General features: G+C 41.5%; 1 protein-coding gene across 1 annotated transcript in view; it reads right to left on the bottom strand.

The window, feature by feature from the left end:
* LOC122550241 (dynein axonemal heavy chain 11-like) overlaps nucleotides 1-19520 on the bottom strand; it is a 456308-nt gene that overhangs the window by 243390 nt on the left and 193398 nt on the right. Inside the window, exons 40-42 of the mRNA XM_043690997.1 lie at nucleotides 13246-13378; nucleotides 12453-12580; nucleotides 7820-7968 (exon numbers count right to left, since the gene is read on the bottom strand). Of these exons, the coding sequence (XP_043546932.1) occupies nucleotides 7820-7968; nucleotides 12453-12580; nucleotides 13246-13378 (410 nt within the window). The remainder of the gene's footprint in view (nucleotides 1-7819; nucleotides 7969-12452; nucleotides 12581-13245; nucleotides 13379-19520) is intronic.

Raw genomic sequence — 19520 nt, 5'->3', positions numbered from 1 at the left:
TTATATGTTTCAAAAAGGTCATTTTATTCTTCAAACCCCAAGCACTATAAGCTCATCATCACAGGAAACAGTCAGGTGAAACTTCTTTGAACTGCTGCTGACATAGTTGCATCCCTTTTCAAGTAAGGAGACCAAAACTGCACAATGTACTCCCGACATGACCGTACCAAGTCCTGTAAGACCCTTATTGTGTACAGCTGCAAAATAGCTTGCCTACTTTTCTATTCCATTTTCCTTGCGATAAACACTGATGTTCTATGTGCCTTCCTTAGGACTTGGTGTACCTGCATAGAAACTTCTGGAATCAAAAGTACAAGGACACCCAAATCCCTTTATTTGCATAGAATCCCTACATTGTAGAAACAGGCATTTATTCTGCATAGTCCTCTCCATTTAAGTAGTCTTTTTTAAAAAGCAAATTAAGAACTAAGTGATTAAATCTGCGATGCCGAGCCAGGCAATATGTTGTAACTGCAAGATGTGGGAGCTGGTGGACACATTGTGGTTAATTGTGACTATTTCTGTAGCAAAACACATGTTGGCTGCTTGAGAAATTCCAGCTTAGAGTTGATGAGCTGGAGTTACACCAGCTCGAAAAACTACCTTGAATTTGGTGAGTTGTCAGGGACAGAAAGGTCTGGCGATGAGCAAGACAGGTACAGACATCCAAGGGGTAGCGTTAAAGGAGTTTTAGCCCTTGAACTTGTCTAACAGGTTTGAGATTCTTGATCCCTGTATGGATGAGAATGGGGGTTCAAAGGAGAATGAGCAAAATGACTAAAGCACTGTGGTGCAAGAAGCTATTCATGAGTGGGCAGTGAAGAGAAATGTAGTTGTAATCTGGGATAGTATAGTCAGGGAAATACACATGGATCGAGAGTTTTGGAGGCTGTATTGCCTGCCTGATGCCCAAGTTCAGGATATCTCATCTGCGCTGCAGAGGAACTTGGAGCAGGAGGGAAAAGATCCAATTGTCATGACCCACGTAGGCACCAACAATATAGGCAGAAAGAGGAAAGAAGTTCTGCTGAGGGAAAATAAGCAAAGGCTAAATTAAAAAGCAGAACACAAAAAAGGTCATATTCTCTGGATTACCACCTGAGTGAGGAGCAAATTGGCACAGGGTCAACAAAGTTACAGAGGTAAATATGTGGCTCAAAGATTGGTGTGGGAGAAATGGATTAGAATTCAAGGGACATGAATCCGTACTGGGGAAGGAGAGAGTTGTTCCAATGGGATAGGTCCCATCACGATTCAAATGGAGCCTGAGTTCTGATGAAATCACATAATCAGGACTGTGGCCAGGGTTTTAAACTAAATGGTAAGGAGGGTGTTCAAGTTACATGGAAAATTAGGGAAAGGTTAAAAGGAAGGAGGGAGGGCTCAGAGGTTAATAAAGTTTCCAAAACAAGAAATAGGATAGAGAGTATGGAAAGGTCAGGAATCTGACTTCAGGCACAGTAAATAAGGGGATAACTGAGAATGGGAGCAGTTAATACAGCACTGATGGTATTGAACTTAAACACAGGCAGTATATGAAACAAGGTAAATGACCTTGTGGCACAGATTAAAATGGAGCGAGCAGTCTGATGTTATGGGTACCACAGAGATGCAGTTGCAAAGGGATCAGGGCTGGGAGCTAAGGATACACACCCGACCGAAAGGGCAGGCAGATGGGCAGAGGGACTGGATAGCCTTGTTAGCAAGAAATCAAACTAAATCAATAGTAAGCAGTGATATAGAGTTGGAAGGCATAGAATCTGTCTGGATAGAGCTGAGGAACTGCTCTATAAAAGATCCTGACGGGAATTGTGTATAGGTTTTCAAGCGGTAGTCAGGATGTGGGGAGAAAAATAAATCAGGAGATAGGAAAGGCATACAAGAAAGGCACCATTGCAATAAGCATGGGGGACATCAATATGCAGGTGGACTGGGAAAATCGGATCTCAAGAAAAGGAATTCATGGAATGTCGACAAGTTTTTTTTCGAGCAGCTTGTGGTAGAGCTCATGAGATAACAGGCAATTCTGGATTTGGTGTTGTGTAATGAGGCAGACTTGATTAGGGAGCTTAAGGTGAAGGAACCCCTAGGGTCAGTGACCATAATAGAATTCACTCTCTGCAGTTTGAGAGGGAGAAGCTGGAATCAGATGTAATGATATTACAATTGAGTAAAGGTAAGTGTAATGATGTGAGGGAAGAGCTGAACAGAGTTATAGAGTTATACAGATTGGAAACAGACCCTTCGGTCCAATTTGTCCACACTGACTAATGAAGGAACCCCTAGGGTCAGTGACCATAATAGAATTCACTCTCTGCAGTTTGAGAGGGAGAAGCTGGAATCAGATGTAATGATATTACAATTGAGTAAAGGTAACTGCAATGATGTGAGGGAAGAGCTGAACAGAGTTATAGAGTTATACAGATTGGAAACAGACCCTTAGGTCCAATTTGTCCACACTGACTAAGTTTCAGAAACTAAACTAGCCGCATTTGCCTGCTTTTGGCCCATATCCCTCTCAACCTGTCAACATGTCTTTTAAATCTTGTAACTGTACCTACATCTACCACTCCCTCTGGCAGTTCACATGAGTGTATATGAGAGTAAGCTAACTAGCAATATAAAAGACGACCGCAAGATTTTTGTTTTAGACACTTAAACGATAAGAGAGAGGCAAGAGTGGACATTGGACCACTGAAAAATGAGGCTGGATAAGTAGCAATGGGGAACAAAGAAATGAAGAATGAACTGAATAGGTACTTTGCATCAGTTCTCACAGCAGAAAACACGAGCATCATACCAGAACTTCAACTTAGGGAGCAGAGGAGAGTATAGTAGCCATCACTAAGGAGAAGGTGCTGGGGAAACTAAAAGGTCCGAAGGTGGATAAATCACCCTTACACTCCAGCACTCTGAAAGGAGATAGCTGAAGAGATTGTATGCATTGGTGGTGATCTTTCAGAAATCACTAGAGCCAGGGAGAGTGCCAAAGGAGTGGAAAATGGCTAATGCAATGCCCTTGTTTAACAAGGGTGAGAGGCAGAAGACAGGAAACTACAGGCCAGTTAGCCTGACCTCGGTTATTGGAAAGATTTTAGAGTCCATTATTAAGGATGAGATTGTGGAGTACTTGGAAATGTGTGGTAAAATAGGGCTGAGTCAGCATGGCTTCATCAAGGGGAGGTCATATCTGACAAAACTATTCAAATTCTTTGACGTGGTAATGAGTCAGTTAGACAAAGGAGAGCCAGTGGGCATGGCCTATTTTGATTTCTAGAAGACCTTTGCACAGGAGGCTGCTAAATAAGGTAAGAGCCCATGGTGTAAGAGGCAAGGTACAGGCTTAGATAGAGGATTGCCTGACTGGCAGAAGGCAGATATGGAAATAATGGGGTCTTTTTCAGGAAGGCAGCCAGTGACTCATGGAGTTTTGCAGGGGGACCACAACTTCTCACATTATAGATTAATGAACCGGACAAAGGAAGTGAGGGCATTATTGCTCAGTTTGCAGATGGCACAAAGATATGTGAAGGGACAGGTTGTGTTGAAGTAGCAGGCAGACTGCAGAAAGACTGCCAATAAGTTGAAAGATAGAATATAGTGTGGGGAAGTGTGAGGTTTTGCACTTTAGTAGCAAGACTAGAGGTCTGACTATTTTCTAAATGGGGAAAGGCTTCGAAAATCTGAAGCACAAGAGGACTTGAGTCTTAGTTCAGGACTCTCAAGGTTAACATGCAGATTTACTTGGTAGTTGGAATGCAATGTAATATTCATTTCAAGAGGGCTAAAATCCAAGAGCAGCAATGTACTGCTGAGGCTGTATTAGGCTCTGGTCAGACGTCATTTGGAATATAAGCAAAAATGAGAACTGGTGAAGGGCTTTTGCCAGAAATGTTGATTTTCCTGCTCCTCGGATGCTGCCTGACCTGCTGTGCTTTTCCAGCACCACTCTAATCTAAACTCATTTGGAATATGGTGAGCAATTTTGGGTCCTATACCCAAATGAGGATGTGCTGGCCATGAAGGGGGTTCAAAGGTGGTTTACAAGAATGATCATGGGGATGAAGACTTTATCACATGAAGAATGGTTGAGTACTTTGGGTCTGCACTCAATGATATGCAGAAGGATGAGGGGGGACTCAGTAAAACTTATAGAAAATCAAGAAATCTGGATGGAGAAGATGTTTCCACTTGTAAGATGAGGGCCTGACAGCACAGCTTCAGATCGAAAAGACAGCCCTTTAGAACGAAGATGAGGAGGAATTGCTTCAGCCAGAGGGTGGTTAATCTGTGGAACTCATTGCCGCAGAAGGCTGTGGATGCCAAATCATTGAGTGTAATTAAGGCATAAATATTTATTATTGATTTGGAGATGCCGGTGTTGGACTGGGGTGTACAAAGTTTAAAATCACACAACACCAGGTTATAGTCCAACAGTTTTAATTGGAAGCACAAATTTGTACTTGCAGAGTTGCATTGTACTTTGCTCAAAAGCTGCATGAATTCATGTAAAACTCCGTTATCTCACTTTTTAGATTAGAATCAATCTAAACACCATGGCATAGACAGAGAACACAGGGGGCTAACACCTTCAACATATTGTCTAGCTAACACCAATTGTTACAGTTATCCTGAGAATGCAACTTTTAAAAAAAGGTTTTGTGATTTACACATGAAAGAAGTGAAACTATCATGGTATTCAAACAGATGAAAGACTCAACAGACAATCAAGGTATTTTTTAATGTATAATTTCAGTTACATCACACTGTAAATTTTTGCTATAAATTCTGTGCCTTACAATTGTGTACTCCACAATCACCTGGTGAAGGAGCGGCGCACTCCGAAAGCTAGTGCTTCCAATTAAACCTGTTGGAATATAACCTGGTGTTGTGTGATTTTTATATTTATTATTATTATTGATTATTAAGAGCATCAAGGATTGGGGTTGAAGACAGGCGATTGTGGTTGTAAAACACATCAGCTACGATTGAATGGCAGGGCAGACACGATGGGCTGAATGGCCTAGCTCTGTTCCTATATCCTGTCATCCAAGTTACAAGACACTCATTGTATGCACTGTTTACACTGTTACTTGTTCAACCAGTGGGGGAATTGCTACAGACAAGCTGGAGCCAGGGGACCTACACAAAAGGAGATTCAGCTGGCAACCAGCAGCGAATTGGTCTATGGTTGACACCAAAGGCTCTGCCTGGCAATAACTATGTGACTGCTTCCTGGTAGCCGAACAGCTTGAGAGATAGGTGAAAGAAATGTTAACTCTGATTTCTCTCCATAGATACTCTTAGACTTGTTTAGTTCTCTAACAATTTTTCCTGTCGTTTGCTTCAGATATTTTATTTATCGGAGTGCGAATTTTGGGTCAGAAATCATTAGGCCTCTAAGAAGGAAGGAAATGTCTTTATCTCTGCAGTAAAAAAGAACATCTCAAGCCTGGAGAAAGCCAGTTTATTTCCCCTCATAAGTTGCTGTAAGCTGTGGTTTTTCAACCAATAAGCCAGAGACTTTACAAGTGTGAACAAATTGCCCCATGCTTCCTGCAGCAAGTGAAAGTACGTGGAGAAGGAAAACTAAGAAGCAGCAAGTCTAACAAGCAAAAAGGTTTATCGCACTGAACTGAACTGTGTGGACAGGGATCACTGAACTGCTTTCCCATTTCTCCCTTCCACCTGTAACACCCTTTGTTTTTGTCAATATATGTGCATAGAGGGAGAGTTTTATAAAGTTAGCGCTATGGTTTATATTTGTCCACCAACAGCTAGAGTCTATTTATTTGTAATGGTAAATAGTAAAATTAATAGTAACAACAGCCACACAAATGATTAATGTGATATAAAAGGTATCAATCTGAAAGCCGTATTTTCCAACTGGTAGACCACATCAAACAACATGTCGTGTTGACTGCTCACAGTTGGCAGCATGCTGTTTGTGCTAAACCAGCTAATGCTTGCAAACCTCAGAAAAATATATTTACCATTAGATGTGATTCTACTCATGGAAATCATTTATTAAGAAGTTCAGACTATGCTACTAATTATAGCAGAAACCAACTTAAGTGTTAGCTGAACCTGCGTGATGCATTTGCATATGCTCAAAGATAAATATGTAAATACTTAGGACCCTGTTTTATGTTTTTTTTTCACAATACAATCCCTTGGCAACATTCTGACCAATCAGAATTTACCTCCCTGGACTGTGAATTAAGACTGACAGTTAACTGTTATTACTTTGTCTTTATGACAATAATGGCTCAACCCATTAGCTCCCTCTTCTCATTCTCTATAAAATGCTAACTGGGTTTCCAAGCCTGTTTTCTCACATCCTAGTTCTGATGAGTGCAAGATGAAAAGCTTCTACTTCTAGTCTCCTTTTAGCCATGTTTAAGTTCTGGATTAGCAAGCTTCTTAAAGGAGGAGGCATAAACATAAATATTTAAGAGTGAAATTTCAGAGCTTCAAGTCTAAACCTACTATAGACCAATAGTACAGAATTCTCACTGGGAATGCAAAGAAGTCCAGAATTAGAGTTTGCAGAGATCTGTGGATTGATCATGCTTGAGCAAGTTGCTACAATCTGCTAACCAAGCATCTCAAAAGAGAAGAAGTTTTAAAAATCAAGCGATTTAATATGTGAATGGAATGTTGCTTTTAAGAGAAAAATCAAAACATATGCCAACATGGTAAAGAATTGTTTGTTTGGAGGAAGTCTTCAGAAGACTCTCAGAACTTTTAGTTACTTATGATAAAGACATAACTTTAAATATATGCTTAATGTCTTATGTTAAAGCTGTGTAGTATCCAAATGAAGGTAGCATCTGGCATCCCATCTGATCCTGTCAGTTATCCATTCAGATTAGTTTGGCCACCTAAACAATGGATTATGATTTGACAGTGATCACTGAGACTATTCAGCTCCGAGGTGACCAGTGCAGCTAAATTCTGTGCTGCTGTGACCTAATTTTTACAGAACTATTTTCCTCATTTGTTTCCAATAATAAAGAGAGCTGAGGGGGTGATTCGATGATGCAAGAATCACTGTTCAACCGTGGAATTAAAATGAAGACATCATTAGTTTCACCAAGCATTGCTCCAATTTTGTGTGTGCGGGTGCACTGACCTACCAAGTGATGGCGTTGGTCATAAACATGTCCAATAAAAAACTTGTCCTGAAATCTTTCGGACCACTGAGAAAATTCCTAACCATATGGGTTATGGCATAATATCTTTTTAAGTATAATGCTAAAATGTTTATTTTACTTTGAAATAAAGTGAACAAAGAAGCAGAAAGCTTTGCACTTATATAACACCTTTCACAACCCAAAGATTTTTCAAATGCTTTAAATTTAGAAGTATAATGTCACTGCTGCAATATAGGAAATGTGTAGCTAATTTGTGTATAGTATGCTCCACATACAACAATCTGATAAGGAGATGGTAATATGTTTTTAATGATATTGACTGAGGGATAAATATTGACCAGGTCATCAGAGATAACTGCTCGCTCCTCTTTGAATTTATGCTGTCAGACGTCTACACCCACCTGAGGGCAGGGCATTGGCTTATGTCTCATCTGAAGTATGTAACTCTGACAATGTAGCAAACCATTAGTTCCCTGAAGTATTTATTTAACTCTTTAAGAGTGAGGCTTTAATCTATAGCCATCTGACTCAGTTATGAGGGCTACCAATTGCATCCAGGCTAACGTAACACATGGAAGCAAAATGCATTCACTGAAAGACTGTGCATGTTTAGTATCAAGTCATTTGTATTATCACCAGCACCAATAAAATCAGTAACTCACGGATTCCAGCCCAAATCCTGAGGATTAACAAATAAAATGCCTGCTCTGGAAACAGTGGCCGGTGTAGCTGTTTTTAAATGGCTTACTTCAAACAAAAGCCGCATGGAAGGATTAAGTGGAATACGTTCATTGCTGGCAAGTGTCAAGACCTGCATACAAATGTCAAACAACAAATTATTCAACAACATTATTACATATTCTAAAATTTACAAAATAACAAAATAATTAAATCACTTTACTTACACTTTACAAATGAAAAACACTACAATTATCATACTTTCAAAACAAATTGATGAATTATTAACCAAAAAGATGAGCTGTGGAAACCTGTGAAAGAAAATGTCAAAGAAAAATTCACCTTCTCAAGATTCTGAGAATGGAGGAGCAAATTTATCATAAGATTAAAATAATTTTTAAAAATGTTTATCTTTAGTCAGTGCGTGATCGTCTAGGAGGTTAGATTGCCTCCTCATTGTAGAATCTATTCAATTTCATTCTATCAATGGAATGACATTAGGGGAATTCTAAAATGAACAAATGGTATAAATTGCCATGGGGTGAAATCAAATCTTTATCCCTTACACCTTCAATGGCTGGAGTGACGGCTGGTAAAGGAATTCTGGACTTTACATTAGGCTCCTAAACATTAGATGGAAGGAATTATTGTTGAATTTATACAAGTCATCAGTTAGATCACTGATAGGGTATTGCTTGCAGGTCTGGCCAGTTCCAAAAAGGCTTTTAGAAACATAGAAAGAGTACTCCAAAGAATCTTTCATAAAAATGAGAGGTTACGATAATAAGGATTGGCATGAAAAATAGGGGCTTTGTTCACCAAAGTAACGCTTAAAAAATTAATACGCAAAAAATGAAAGAACTGCAGATGCTAGAAATCAGAAACAAAAACAAAAACAGAAATTGCTAAAAAACTTATCAGGTCTGCCTGCATCTGCAGAGAGAAATCAGAATTAGCATTTTTGGTCCAGTGACCCTTCTTTAGAACTGCAGTTCTGAGGAAAATTTCAGAAGAGGATTGGCCAAAGCAGAAACAAATAGGATACTCGGAAAGATTGCAATTAAAAAAAAGAGGATTGGAGTCTATCTGTGACAACAATACTGCACATCAGATTTTTCCAGTCAAGTAGCAGAATTGTTGGAAAGTCTTTCTTACATTTGTTGCAATGTTCTAGTCTTGGAATTACTTGACTAAGTCAAGAATTTTGATGAGAAACCTACATTCTTGGAGGACCCATAGCAATGAAGGAACAGTGGAGATTTGTGGGCGGCATGGTGGCACAGTGGTTAGCACTGTTGCCTCACAGCGCCAGAGACCCGGGTTCAATTCCCGCCTCAGGCGACTGACTGTGTGGAGTTTGCACGTTCTCCCCGTGTCTGCGTGGGGGTGCTCCGGTTTCCTCCCACCATCCAAAGATGTGCAGGGTCAGGTGAATTGGCCATACTAAATTGCCCGTAGTGTTAGGTTAGGGGTATGGGTGGGTTTCGCTTCGGCGGGTCGGTGTGGACTTGTTGGGCCGAAGGGCCATGTTTCCACACTGTAAGTAATCTAATCTAATCTAATTTGTTATTGTGGAGCTGGTAAATTTTAAAAGCAGCAGCTGCTGGACAGACTTACAACAGATGAAAGGGTGTGGACTGAATCTCACAAAAAATCTGCTAGGTGCCATTTTTGTTGAGTTTCATGAATGGTTTCTCTCTGTGCGGCCTACTGCGTTCTCTCATGTATCATCCCAAACTCACTTCCATAACTAGGAACTGCACTGGTAATGGCACCCTGTTCATCTAATGCTAGTCCAATTCTCCCACACGCTGTAGGCTGAAGTACTAACCACTGTCTGGATATCCTGGGGTGCCCCATGCAATATTTTAAAAGGTTGTTGTGCACCTTGAAGAACACTGACAGCATGGAGCTGCCTGAAACAGCTTGAGACATTTGCCTTTAACAAGGCAGATTCTGGGCGATTGGTGGCCCACTTTGCAGACAGGGACCTGGAGGTCCTGGTTAGTAATATGGTGTAAAGAGGGTTGTCCTCTTCCCCACAATGGACAGAAGAGGCCAAAACAGCTGGCCCAGATCAGTATGGTAACACCATCTGGAGAAATGCCCACCAATGCCGCAAAGAACATGACCTTCTCCATCCTATCAGGTTAAATGTCACCATGCTACATACACTGGCAAGGGTGCTTTCCATACACCATCCCAACACCAACTCAGATACTGACACCTCATTCGGTACTTCAGCTAGATAAGAGCTGGGAGTGCTTGGGTACATTAATGGCCATGAGTAAGACACCCCAGCTCAAGTGACACTCAGAGTATTGTCTGAGAATATGCACCTGCTCAGATCCAGGAAGGAGATGACCCCATGGCATCAGCAATTGTACAGAGGAGAGGAGAAACAGACAAGTTTGTCAGGGACATTGGGCAACCTGCACAAAGCTGCACGACAGCAGCAATACCATTGGAACCTGGCTGCCTGAGGCATGCAAGTATCTACCAGTAGTGAGCTTGAGATTCCCAATATCCCTGTCACCTTGCTATTGTAGCTGAGTACAAATTGCCAGAGTGATTGAATGCAGGCTCTGCGCACATATCCAGCAGGGAGTGCTGGAGCTGCTTTTCATAGCTGCCACCATTACCCTAATGCATTTTGTATGTTACGATCTGCCTGTACTGCACACAAAACAAACTTTTCACCTTATCACAGTACATGTGACAATAATAAATCAAAGCAAATCAAGAAGCCGGTCTCCCTTAATTTGACTGAGAACTGCTACCTTTAAACTTGATGGCATGACTATATGCTTGAAACACATGCAGAGTGTATACTAGTTCAAATCATGACCTGGGTGCCTGTGTAAACCTGGGTGCCTGTGTAGCACCAGTACCATGAGAGATGCCGATGCACTCCTCAGTGGAGTGCAGAAGTGTACTCTAAGTGGATTATAAATGTTTTGGTGAGGTTGATATACCAACATCCACGGACATATGCAGACAGTGACTCAGAGTGCTCTGAGATGTTGGTGACTGGTGTCCAAAAATGGAGGTCAAGAGAAGTGAGCAGTGAGCTGTAGTCACCGTGTACTCACTCTTGAGTTTCATATAAACAGTTCTTAGTATCTGGGAAGAATGGGCACCTACTTATTAATGACGCGAGATTAGGTAGCAATGAGGATGACAATGACTCATAATCCATGCAAATAAAAAACTCCACACTCACTATCAAGAATCTTGTCTCACCATCCAATTTTCCAATTGGTTGGAAAATGAACTTTTGACCTGCGTCAGGATGTCCTTGCTGGACATTTCACATATTTGTTCCCAGTTTTTCACCATGGCCTGTTGTTCAGGGTCGAGAGCGTTGTGCTGGAAAAGCACAGCAGGTCAAGCAGCATCTGAGGAGCTAGAGAATCAATGTTTTGGGCATAAGCCTTTCATCAGGAGTGCTGTTCAGAGACTGGGAAGATCTGCCAAAAAGAATGTGATCTGGGAAGATCGGTCTTTGAAAGAAATTAGTTAGTTTTATCCACCAAAATGTGGAATGCAAATCATGATGCAGAAATTCAACTATTATATTGTAGGAAGTCTGGGGATTGTCTGCATCTTAGGCAAAACGTGTGGCGCTGGAAAAGCACAGCAGGTCAGACAGCATCTGAGGAGCAGGCGAGTCGATGTTTTGGGCACAAGCCCTTCATCAGGAATGTGTGAGCGGCCCAAGAGGGCTGAGAAATAAATAGGAGGGGTCTGAGGCTAGGTGGGGGGACATAGCTAGGAAGGCAGAGGTGGATGTGGGTGGGGGGTGATGGTGATAGGTTGGAACGGAGGGTGGAGCGGAGAGGTGGGTAAGAACAATGCAATCTAGTGGAAGCAGAAATTTCGATGATGTCAGGAAGTTTGAAAACACCATTTTTCATAAGGAGTCACTGCACATTTACAATTTCCAGATGAAAATGTAACATGAATTCAGAGATTAGTAGTTGACATAAAATTGGAATATATTTATACATACACCTAGGCATCAGCAGGATCAAAGCTCTTGATAGAGTCCTGAGAACAGAGGATATAGTGGAGGTGATGGAATAAAACTTGGTCTTGTCCCAAAACAGTGAATGGCACAGGAAAAGAGACCCTTTGCCTTCATCAAGATAAGAATGGGAGCAGAATAATTGAATTTAAGGTTCTTGAAAGCATAATCAATTGTGAATTTAAACATGAAACAAAAGATCGTTAAGTTTGGATACTGCAGAATTAATTAGGACATCCATGTGGTGGGAGTGATTCTACAACAGAGCAACATGCATCTATGATTTTGGACTCATTAGATCAATACTTTTGGATAAGTGCCCACCATGAGCATACAGGACGTTCTGGTAACAACACGAGTTTCGTCAACACGAATTGGCTATAACATGATTGATGAATTGCGGACAGTGCTTAGATAATGCAAACTTTCTACTGAACAGGTGTAATGATTTTCTACAGTGATCTTCTACAATGTGATTTTCTATAGCACAGGGTTGCAGAGGGAACGCAACTGCTGCGTTAGAACAGAATGACCTGTATCGATATTTTGTAACAGTCACTTGCACATTCTGTAATTAAAGCACTAACTACCTTATTATCATCCATAACTGTGTTTAGTGATTCAATCCACATGGGATCTATATCACCATCCAGCACAATCCATTTTGGACCATCATGTGTTACATTGGCTTGCTCTCTCATAATATAAGAGAAAAGACCTGTGACCAAAAGAAACAGCAAATATCAAAGGTTTATTGAAACTAACATTTTTTTAACCTATCAACAAATTACTATGTGCATCCGAAAAGAGTACAATGTCCATTTCAATATTTCCCCATGGCTTCGTGAATAATTTCACTGTACTCAGTAATGGAGCATTGAGCTATATAGAGCAGGATGGTTTGTGCGAAGCAAACAAATTTCCACTTAGGTTACATTACAGATGCCACAATTAGTCAAAGGGCCTCTCAGCCAGGGAACAGAACACAGATCTTGCTCCTGATGACGAACCATCAATACCTCTCATACGAGGTGCAGAACTACACAGGGGCAAAGGAGTTGATTGGGCAAATTTAAGTGGCAGTGCTCAAAATTAAAGAAAATCATTAGATCAGGTTGGGATGGAACTCAAGTTATTGAAGTAAGTAGGCGTGCTTTTGCCTATAACCTTTAAACACTCCTTCAGTATGGGAATAGTGACAGAGGACTGCATATGTTACATCCCATTTAAAACAAGGAAAAGTGATAAACCAACAGTTCACTGGCACAACAGCCTTGATTGATTGATTGAGTAGTTTTCAAACCATGTCTTTGTCAATAATCCTGACTTCAGTTTTATCAGCAACACAATGGCTGTTTAAAATACTGTATGTGAGACACTTACCATCCTTCCACTCTCGAGTTGCAGGGTGTATAAAACCAAACATCTCATCTGTGCTGATGGCCTTTGGGTTAAGATCATTCCAGATCGGTTTCCGTTTCATGTTTCCGTATGTTCTGTACAAAGTCTTTAATATCTATAAGAGAAATCCATGCATTAATTGCTAAATTTGAAGACATTACACAAGTACAAGATTTGTTATTGCGTTACCTGACGTTTTTCTGTTAAAAAGTTATATCATGTGTAAAAATGCATTTAAGATGCTGCTGTGCATTCTGATTTCTGACACTAAAATAAAACTGATGTTAATCATTTCCCACAAGCATCCGAACTTTATTCTACCGATACACAAGGCAAGCCTACCACAATGATACGATCGCATAAATCACAATTCTACTTCCATTCCTACATTCCTTCATAACCTCGTTTGCCAAGCGCTTTTAACATTTTAAACATTGAGTAAATGGTGCTAAGGTTTCCAGCATGATTACCCTCTGAAATTTAGTCAAACACAGAAGCCTGAGACTACCACATTCATTAAGCACTCAGTGCAAAATGTAACTTTAAAATGATATTTGGCAAAAACGGTATGGTCAGCAGTAACATGGGTCCCTTGAAAAATGGCAATGGTGATATTGCTATCGAAACCCCATCTTTAGCAAACCAATGGCTTGCTCTATGGTAGCCCTGATGAATGACATGGTTCCTGTTATCACTCTCCACTATCTCCATGGAAACATTGCTAACAGGAGTCAGCAGTCAGGTCTTCAGTGGATAGTTCTGACTCCCACCAGACTTCCCTTTGATGAATGAAGATTGAAGGAGTTGATTAGATTAGATTCCCTACAGTGTGGAAACATGCCCTTCGGCCCAACAAGTCCACACCGACCCTCCGAAGACCAACCCACCCAGATCCATTTCCCTCTGACTAATGCAGCTAACACTGTGGGCAATTTAGCATGGCCAATTCACCTGACCTGCACATCTTTGGATTGTGGGAGGAAACGGATGCAGACAGGGGGAGAACTCCACACAGACAGCCACCCAAGGCTGGAATCGAACCAGGGCCCCTGGCGCTGTAAGGCTGCAATGCTAACCACTAAACCACCGTGCTGCCCCATCTTGTGGCAGCTCTCTGGATATCTGGAGCAGACTTGAATGATCACCTGGCTGTGATAACAAAGATGCTGCACGTATATGATTCATGAAGATTCCAGGATGATCTGAAGGAGCCTTGGTTATCATATGTATGCAATCAACCACCGCCTGGGCATTTAAAATCTATTCAACCCATTGAAGCTGACATTTCAGGTTTGAATGGCCTCATCCAAGATGATATAATTGGAAGCCTCAGTAAGCAAAGCATCAGAGACCAAGGTGATTCAGTTATGTAAAAACAATGACTGCAGATGCTGGAAACCAGATTCTGGATTAGAGTGGTGCTGCAAAAGCAGAGCAGTTCAGGCAGCATCCGAGGAGCAGGGAAATCGATGTTTCGGGCAAAAGCCCTATGGGAAACTGACTGTAATATGTCTTCACATGCCAGGAAGAGTTGGAAGTAAAGGAAGTCAGGGCGCTGGTGCCTCTGACAACCATTGGCAATGCATGGCCACCTGGTCCTCCTGGGTGGGTGTGTGGTTCCATGGTCAACAAAACCTCTGAGCTACCTGCTGCAAAAGCCTGCATCTCCTGGGCTGTGTTCTGACATGATGAGAAGCTCGTCTTTGGCCTACAGATTCTGTGCCGGGTGTATCATCTTCTTCCTGCTGAGCTCTCTTTCCATTCCTGCTGTTTTGTGCACCAGCATGGTGTTGCAAAGACAGCTGTTGCTACTGCAGTTAGGAACAGGAGTGGGTCCTCAGCCCATTAAACTCTGCCATTCAGGTCAACCACGCTGCTGTGGTGGCTGAGCCTGCTGCTCCCTCTCAAATGGTCCAAACTCCTGTGGAAATAGGTTAGTTGAAATTTGCAGGGAAATCTGGCAGCCAGGAATTTAAGATTCAGCTTGAATAGATCCTAAGGCACTTGAAAGTCAGTGCACAAAACTGTAATTCCTCTGAAGCTAGTAATGCCAATCCAGCACAACTAATCAGTACCTTCCCCTGTGGCTGAACCCCCAAGCTTGCTGATTTTAGCCTTCCACGTTCAATCAACAATGGCTTGCTGCTTTCACTCACCTCCTGCACCGTGATGAAACCACAGAACCCATGTGTTGCTTTTGGTGTAAATCTCACTGCAGAGTTTCAAAGACATACTTAATTGGCTGTCACATATTTAGTTTGTTTCCCAGCAGAGTTTCACAACTCGCATCAGAAACTGCCCAAGTGGAAATGGGAACAGGGAGGAATGAAACAGGATCCCACTCCAATATCACTTTTTGGGGACTTAATCTTTTACATGCACCTTTGGCTTGGAAAATTCTGCAACATAACCAGGCATAAACAAATTTAAACACTCGCTTTATTTTGGAGCTTTCGGCTATTAATTCAAATTATCCAGCAGTGCCCGTGACAATCTAGACACAATTGCATTTGTTGATCAACAGTGAAAACTATTATTTTGCATTCTAAATTCTGTTCTTTTAAAATGTTATGATCATTTTTGACGTTATATTAGGAAAACATGATACTTTGTCACGTACTGTTTTCCCTTTCAGTTGTAACACAATTTCTCTTATCCTCGTATCAGCGTTTCTCTTATAGAGTCAGAGTCATTCAGCATAGAAACAAGTTCCTCAGTCCAGCTCATCCATGCCGACCAAGTTTCCCAAATCAAACTAGTCTCACTTCACTGCATTTGGCCCATATTTCTCTAAACATTCTTATTCATGTACCTATCCAAATGTCTTTTAAATTTGTAACAGTACTTGCATCTACCACTTCCACTGAGATTATTCCACACACAAACCACCTGGTGTGAAATGTTGTCCCCTCAAGTCCCCTCTAAACCTTTCTCCCCTTGCCTTAAAAATATGTCCCCTAGTTTTGAACTCCTCCACCCTAGGTAAAAGACCTTTGCAAGTCACCTTATGATTTTATAAACCTCTGAAAGGTCAACCCTCAACCCCCTATGGCCCAGCCTATCCTTATAATCAAACCCTCCAGTCCCGGCAACATCCTGGTAAATCTCCTTTGAACTCTCTCCAATTTAATAATATCCTTTCTATAGCAGGGCGACCAGAACTGTGCACAGTATTCCAAAAGTGGCCTCACCAATGTCCTGCTTTACTTTACTACTTTATTAGAGTTATACTTAATAAGAATTCATTTTAAGAAGAGTAATCAAAGTCATTTATACTTCTGATTTTTTTATGATACAAATTCATTTTAAGGCATGTGGCTTGATAGTATATTTCACACAAATATGAGGTCAGGAAACTTCAAACACATTCATTTGTCAGAGCACATATCTCGGACTGAAAGCAATCAATTAAAAACATCATTTGTGCATATCTATCCTATTATAGTTAAAATGAGTTTTACAACTCAACAGTAATATGTTTAAAAGTAACAAAAACTGTAATAGCTACTGAAAGTTAATGAAGTGTGTGGGGTTAAGGGGTAGAAGAACTTAGCTGATAACTGTGTAGCGCAAATAAATAAAAAGCTTAGATCGTTTCAAGTAAAATACAAACATTTGAACAGGTATCTATATCTTTTAAGCTCTCTTCTATGGCTGAAAAGCCTTCAAAAGCTCTTTCTCTCTCTCGCTCCAATTATGACACCCTACACATTGGTAATTTTAATTGCTCAGCCATTTCACTTGCCTTGGACGTCATCAGCTCTCCACCTTAAATCTCTCCACATTTTCTCAAAGATGCTTCACAAAAGTACTTATTGACATAGCAGGAGGAATGACCAAAGGCTATCTCTTACTGTGGATCAATGTCAAATATTAGTGAGTAATGGACTTGTGAAGACTTTTGGGATCTATTGCTATATTGAAGTTACTTTACTAATGCAAGATTTTACAGGTCAGACTTTTCAGGGTAAAGTCTTGCCCAGGGCTGACAAAAAGACAGATAACATCCACATCGTTTAAGTACCAGTCTCATTCCAGTGAAACCCAGACACTGCATTAATTTTACCATATTCTGGGGTCTTCACTGAAATGAGACTGTTATATCTACAATATACATATGATATATACAATACAATACATCCCTACAGGGATGTTGCAGGAGGGAGGGATTCCGGTATCTGGATAACTGGGGTTCTTTCTGGGAAAGGTGGGACCTCTATAAACAGGATGGTCTACACCTGAACCTGAGGGGCACCAGTATCCTTGGGGGGAGGTTTGCTAGTGCTCTTCAGGGGGGTTTAAACTAATTCTACAGGGGCATGGGAACCTAGACTGTAGCTTTAGGATGCAGGACCTGGAGTGTAGGGAGGTTAGGAACATGGCATCAATCTCAAAGGAGGGTGCCTGTAAACAGGAAAGTGGCTTGAAGTGTGTATACTTCAATGCAAGAAGTATACGAAATAAGGTAGGTGAACTTGCAGCGTGGGCTGGTACCTGGGATTTCGATGTTGTGGCTATTACGGAGACATGGCTAGAACAGGAACAGGATTGGCTGTTGCAGGTTCCAGAATTTAAATGTTTTAGTAGGGTCAGAAGTGGGGGTAAAAGAGGGGGAGGTGTGGCATTGCTTGTCAAAGATAGTATTACAGCTGTGGAAAGGACGATGGATGAACACTCGCCATCTGAGGTAGTTTGGGTTGAGGTTAGGAATAGGAAAGGTGAGGTCACCCTGTAAGGAGTCTTTTACAGGCCTCCTAATAGCCCTAGAATCATTGAAGAAAGGATAGGGAAGGTGATTCAGGAGATGAGTGACAGTAATAGGGTGGTTGTTATGGGGGACTTTAACTTTCCTGATATTGATTGGGAAAGCTATAGCTCAAGTTCGTTAGATGGGTCAGTGTTTGTCCAATGTGTGCAGGAGGGTTTCCTGACACAATATGTAGACAGGCCAACAAGAGGTGAGGCCATACTGGATTTGGTTCTGGGTAACGAACCAGGCCAGGTGTTAGAATTAGAGGTAAATGAGCACTTTGGGGACAGTGACCACAATTCGGTGACCTTTACTCTAGTGATGGAGAGGGATAAGTATGCACTACAGGGCAAGAGTTATAGATGGGGGCAAGGAAATTATGATGCTGTGAGGCATGATGCATGTGTGGCCTGGAAAAGTAAGCTACAAGGCAAGGGTGTAATTGATATGTGGAGCTTGTTCAAGGAGCAACTATTGAGTGTCCTTGATAATTATGTACCTGTCAGGCAGGGAGGAAAGGGTCGTGCGAGGGAGCCGTGGTTTAATAAGGAATTGGAATCCCTTGTTAAATGGAAGAGGGCGGCCTATGTAAAGATGAGGCAAGAAGGTTCAATTGGGGCGATTGAGAGTTATAAGGTAGCCAGGAAGGACCTGAAGAGAGAGCTAAGAGCAGCAAGGAGGGGACATGAAAGGTCCTTAGTAGATAGGATTAGGGAAAACCCTAAGGCTTTCTATAGGTATGTTAGGAATAAAAGAATGACTAGGGTAGGAATAGGTCCAGTCAAGGATAGTAGGGGGAAGTTGCGTGTGGAGGCGGAAGAGATTGGGGAGACACTGAATGAATACTTTTCTTCAGTATTCACTCAGGAACAGGGCATTGTTGTCGATGAGAATACTGAGGCACAAATAAGTAGAATGGATGGCTTTGAGGTATGTAGAGAAGAGGTGCTGGAAATCCTGGAAAAGGTGAAAATAGATAAGTCCCCTGGGCCTGATGGCATTTATCCTAGGATTCTCTGGGAAGCAAGGGAGGAGATTGCAGAGCCATTGGCCTTGATTTTTATGTCCTCTTTGTCTACAGGAGTAGTCCCAGAAGACAGGAGGATAGCAAATGTGGTTCCCTTGTTCAAAAAGGGGAGTAGGGATAGCCCTAGTAACTATAGGCCGGTGAGTCTCACTTCTGTTGTGGGCAAAGTCTTAGAGAGAATTGTAAGGGATAGGATTTATGCACATCTAGATAGGAATAATGTGAACAAGGATAGTCAGCATGGCTTTGTGAAGGGCAAGTCGTGCCTCACAAACCTTATTGAATTCTTTGAAAAGGTGACGAAGGAGGTTGATGAGGGGAAAGCGGTAGATGTGGTATATATGGATTTTAGTAAGGCGTTCGATAAGGTTCCCCATGGTAGGCTACTGCAGAAAATACGGAGATATGGCATTGAGGGTGAGTTGGAGGTTTGGATTAGAAATTGGCCGGATGGAAGAAGACAGAGGTTAGTAGTTGATG

This window comes from Chiloscyllium plagiosum, chromosome 5 (genome assembly GCF_004010195.1).
Source record: "Chiloscyllium plagiosum isolate BGI_BamShark_2017 chromosome 5, ASM401019v2, whole genome shotgun sequence".
Classification (NCBI taxonomy): domain Eukaryota; kingdom Metazoa; phylum Chordata; class Chondrichthyes; order Orectolobiformes; family Hemiscylliidae; genus Chiloscyllium; species Chiloscyllium plagiosum.
This window is presented reverse-complemented; position numbering and strand designations above follow the sequence as displayed.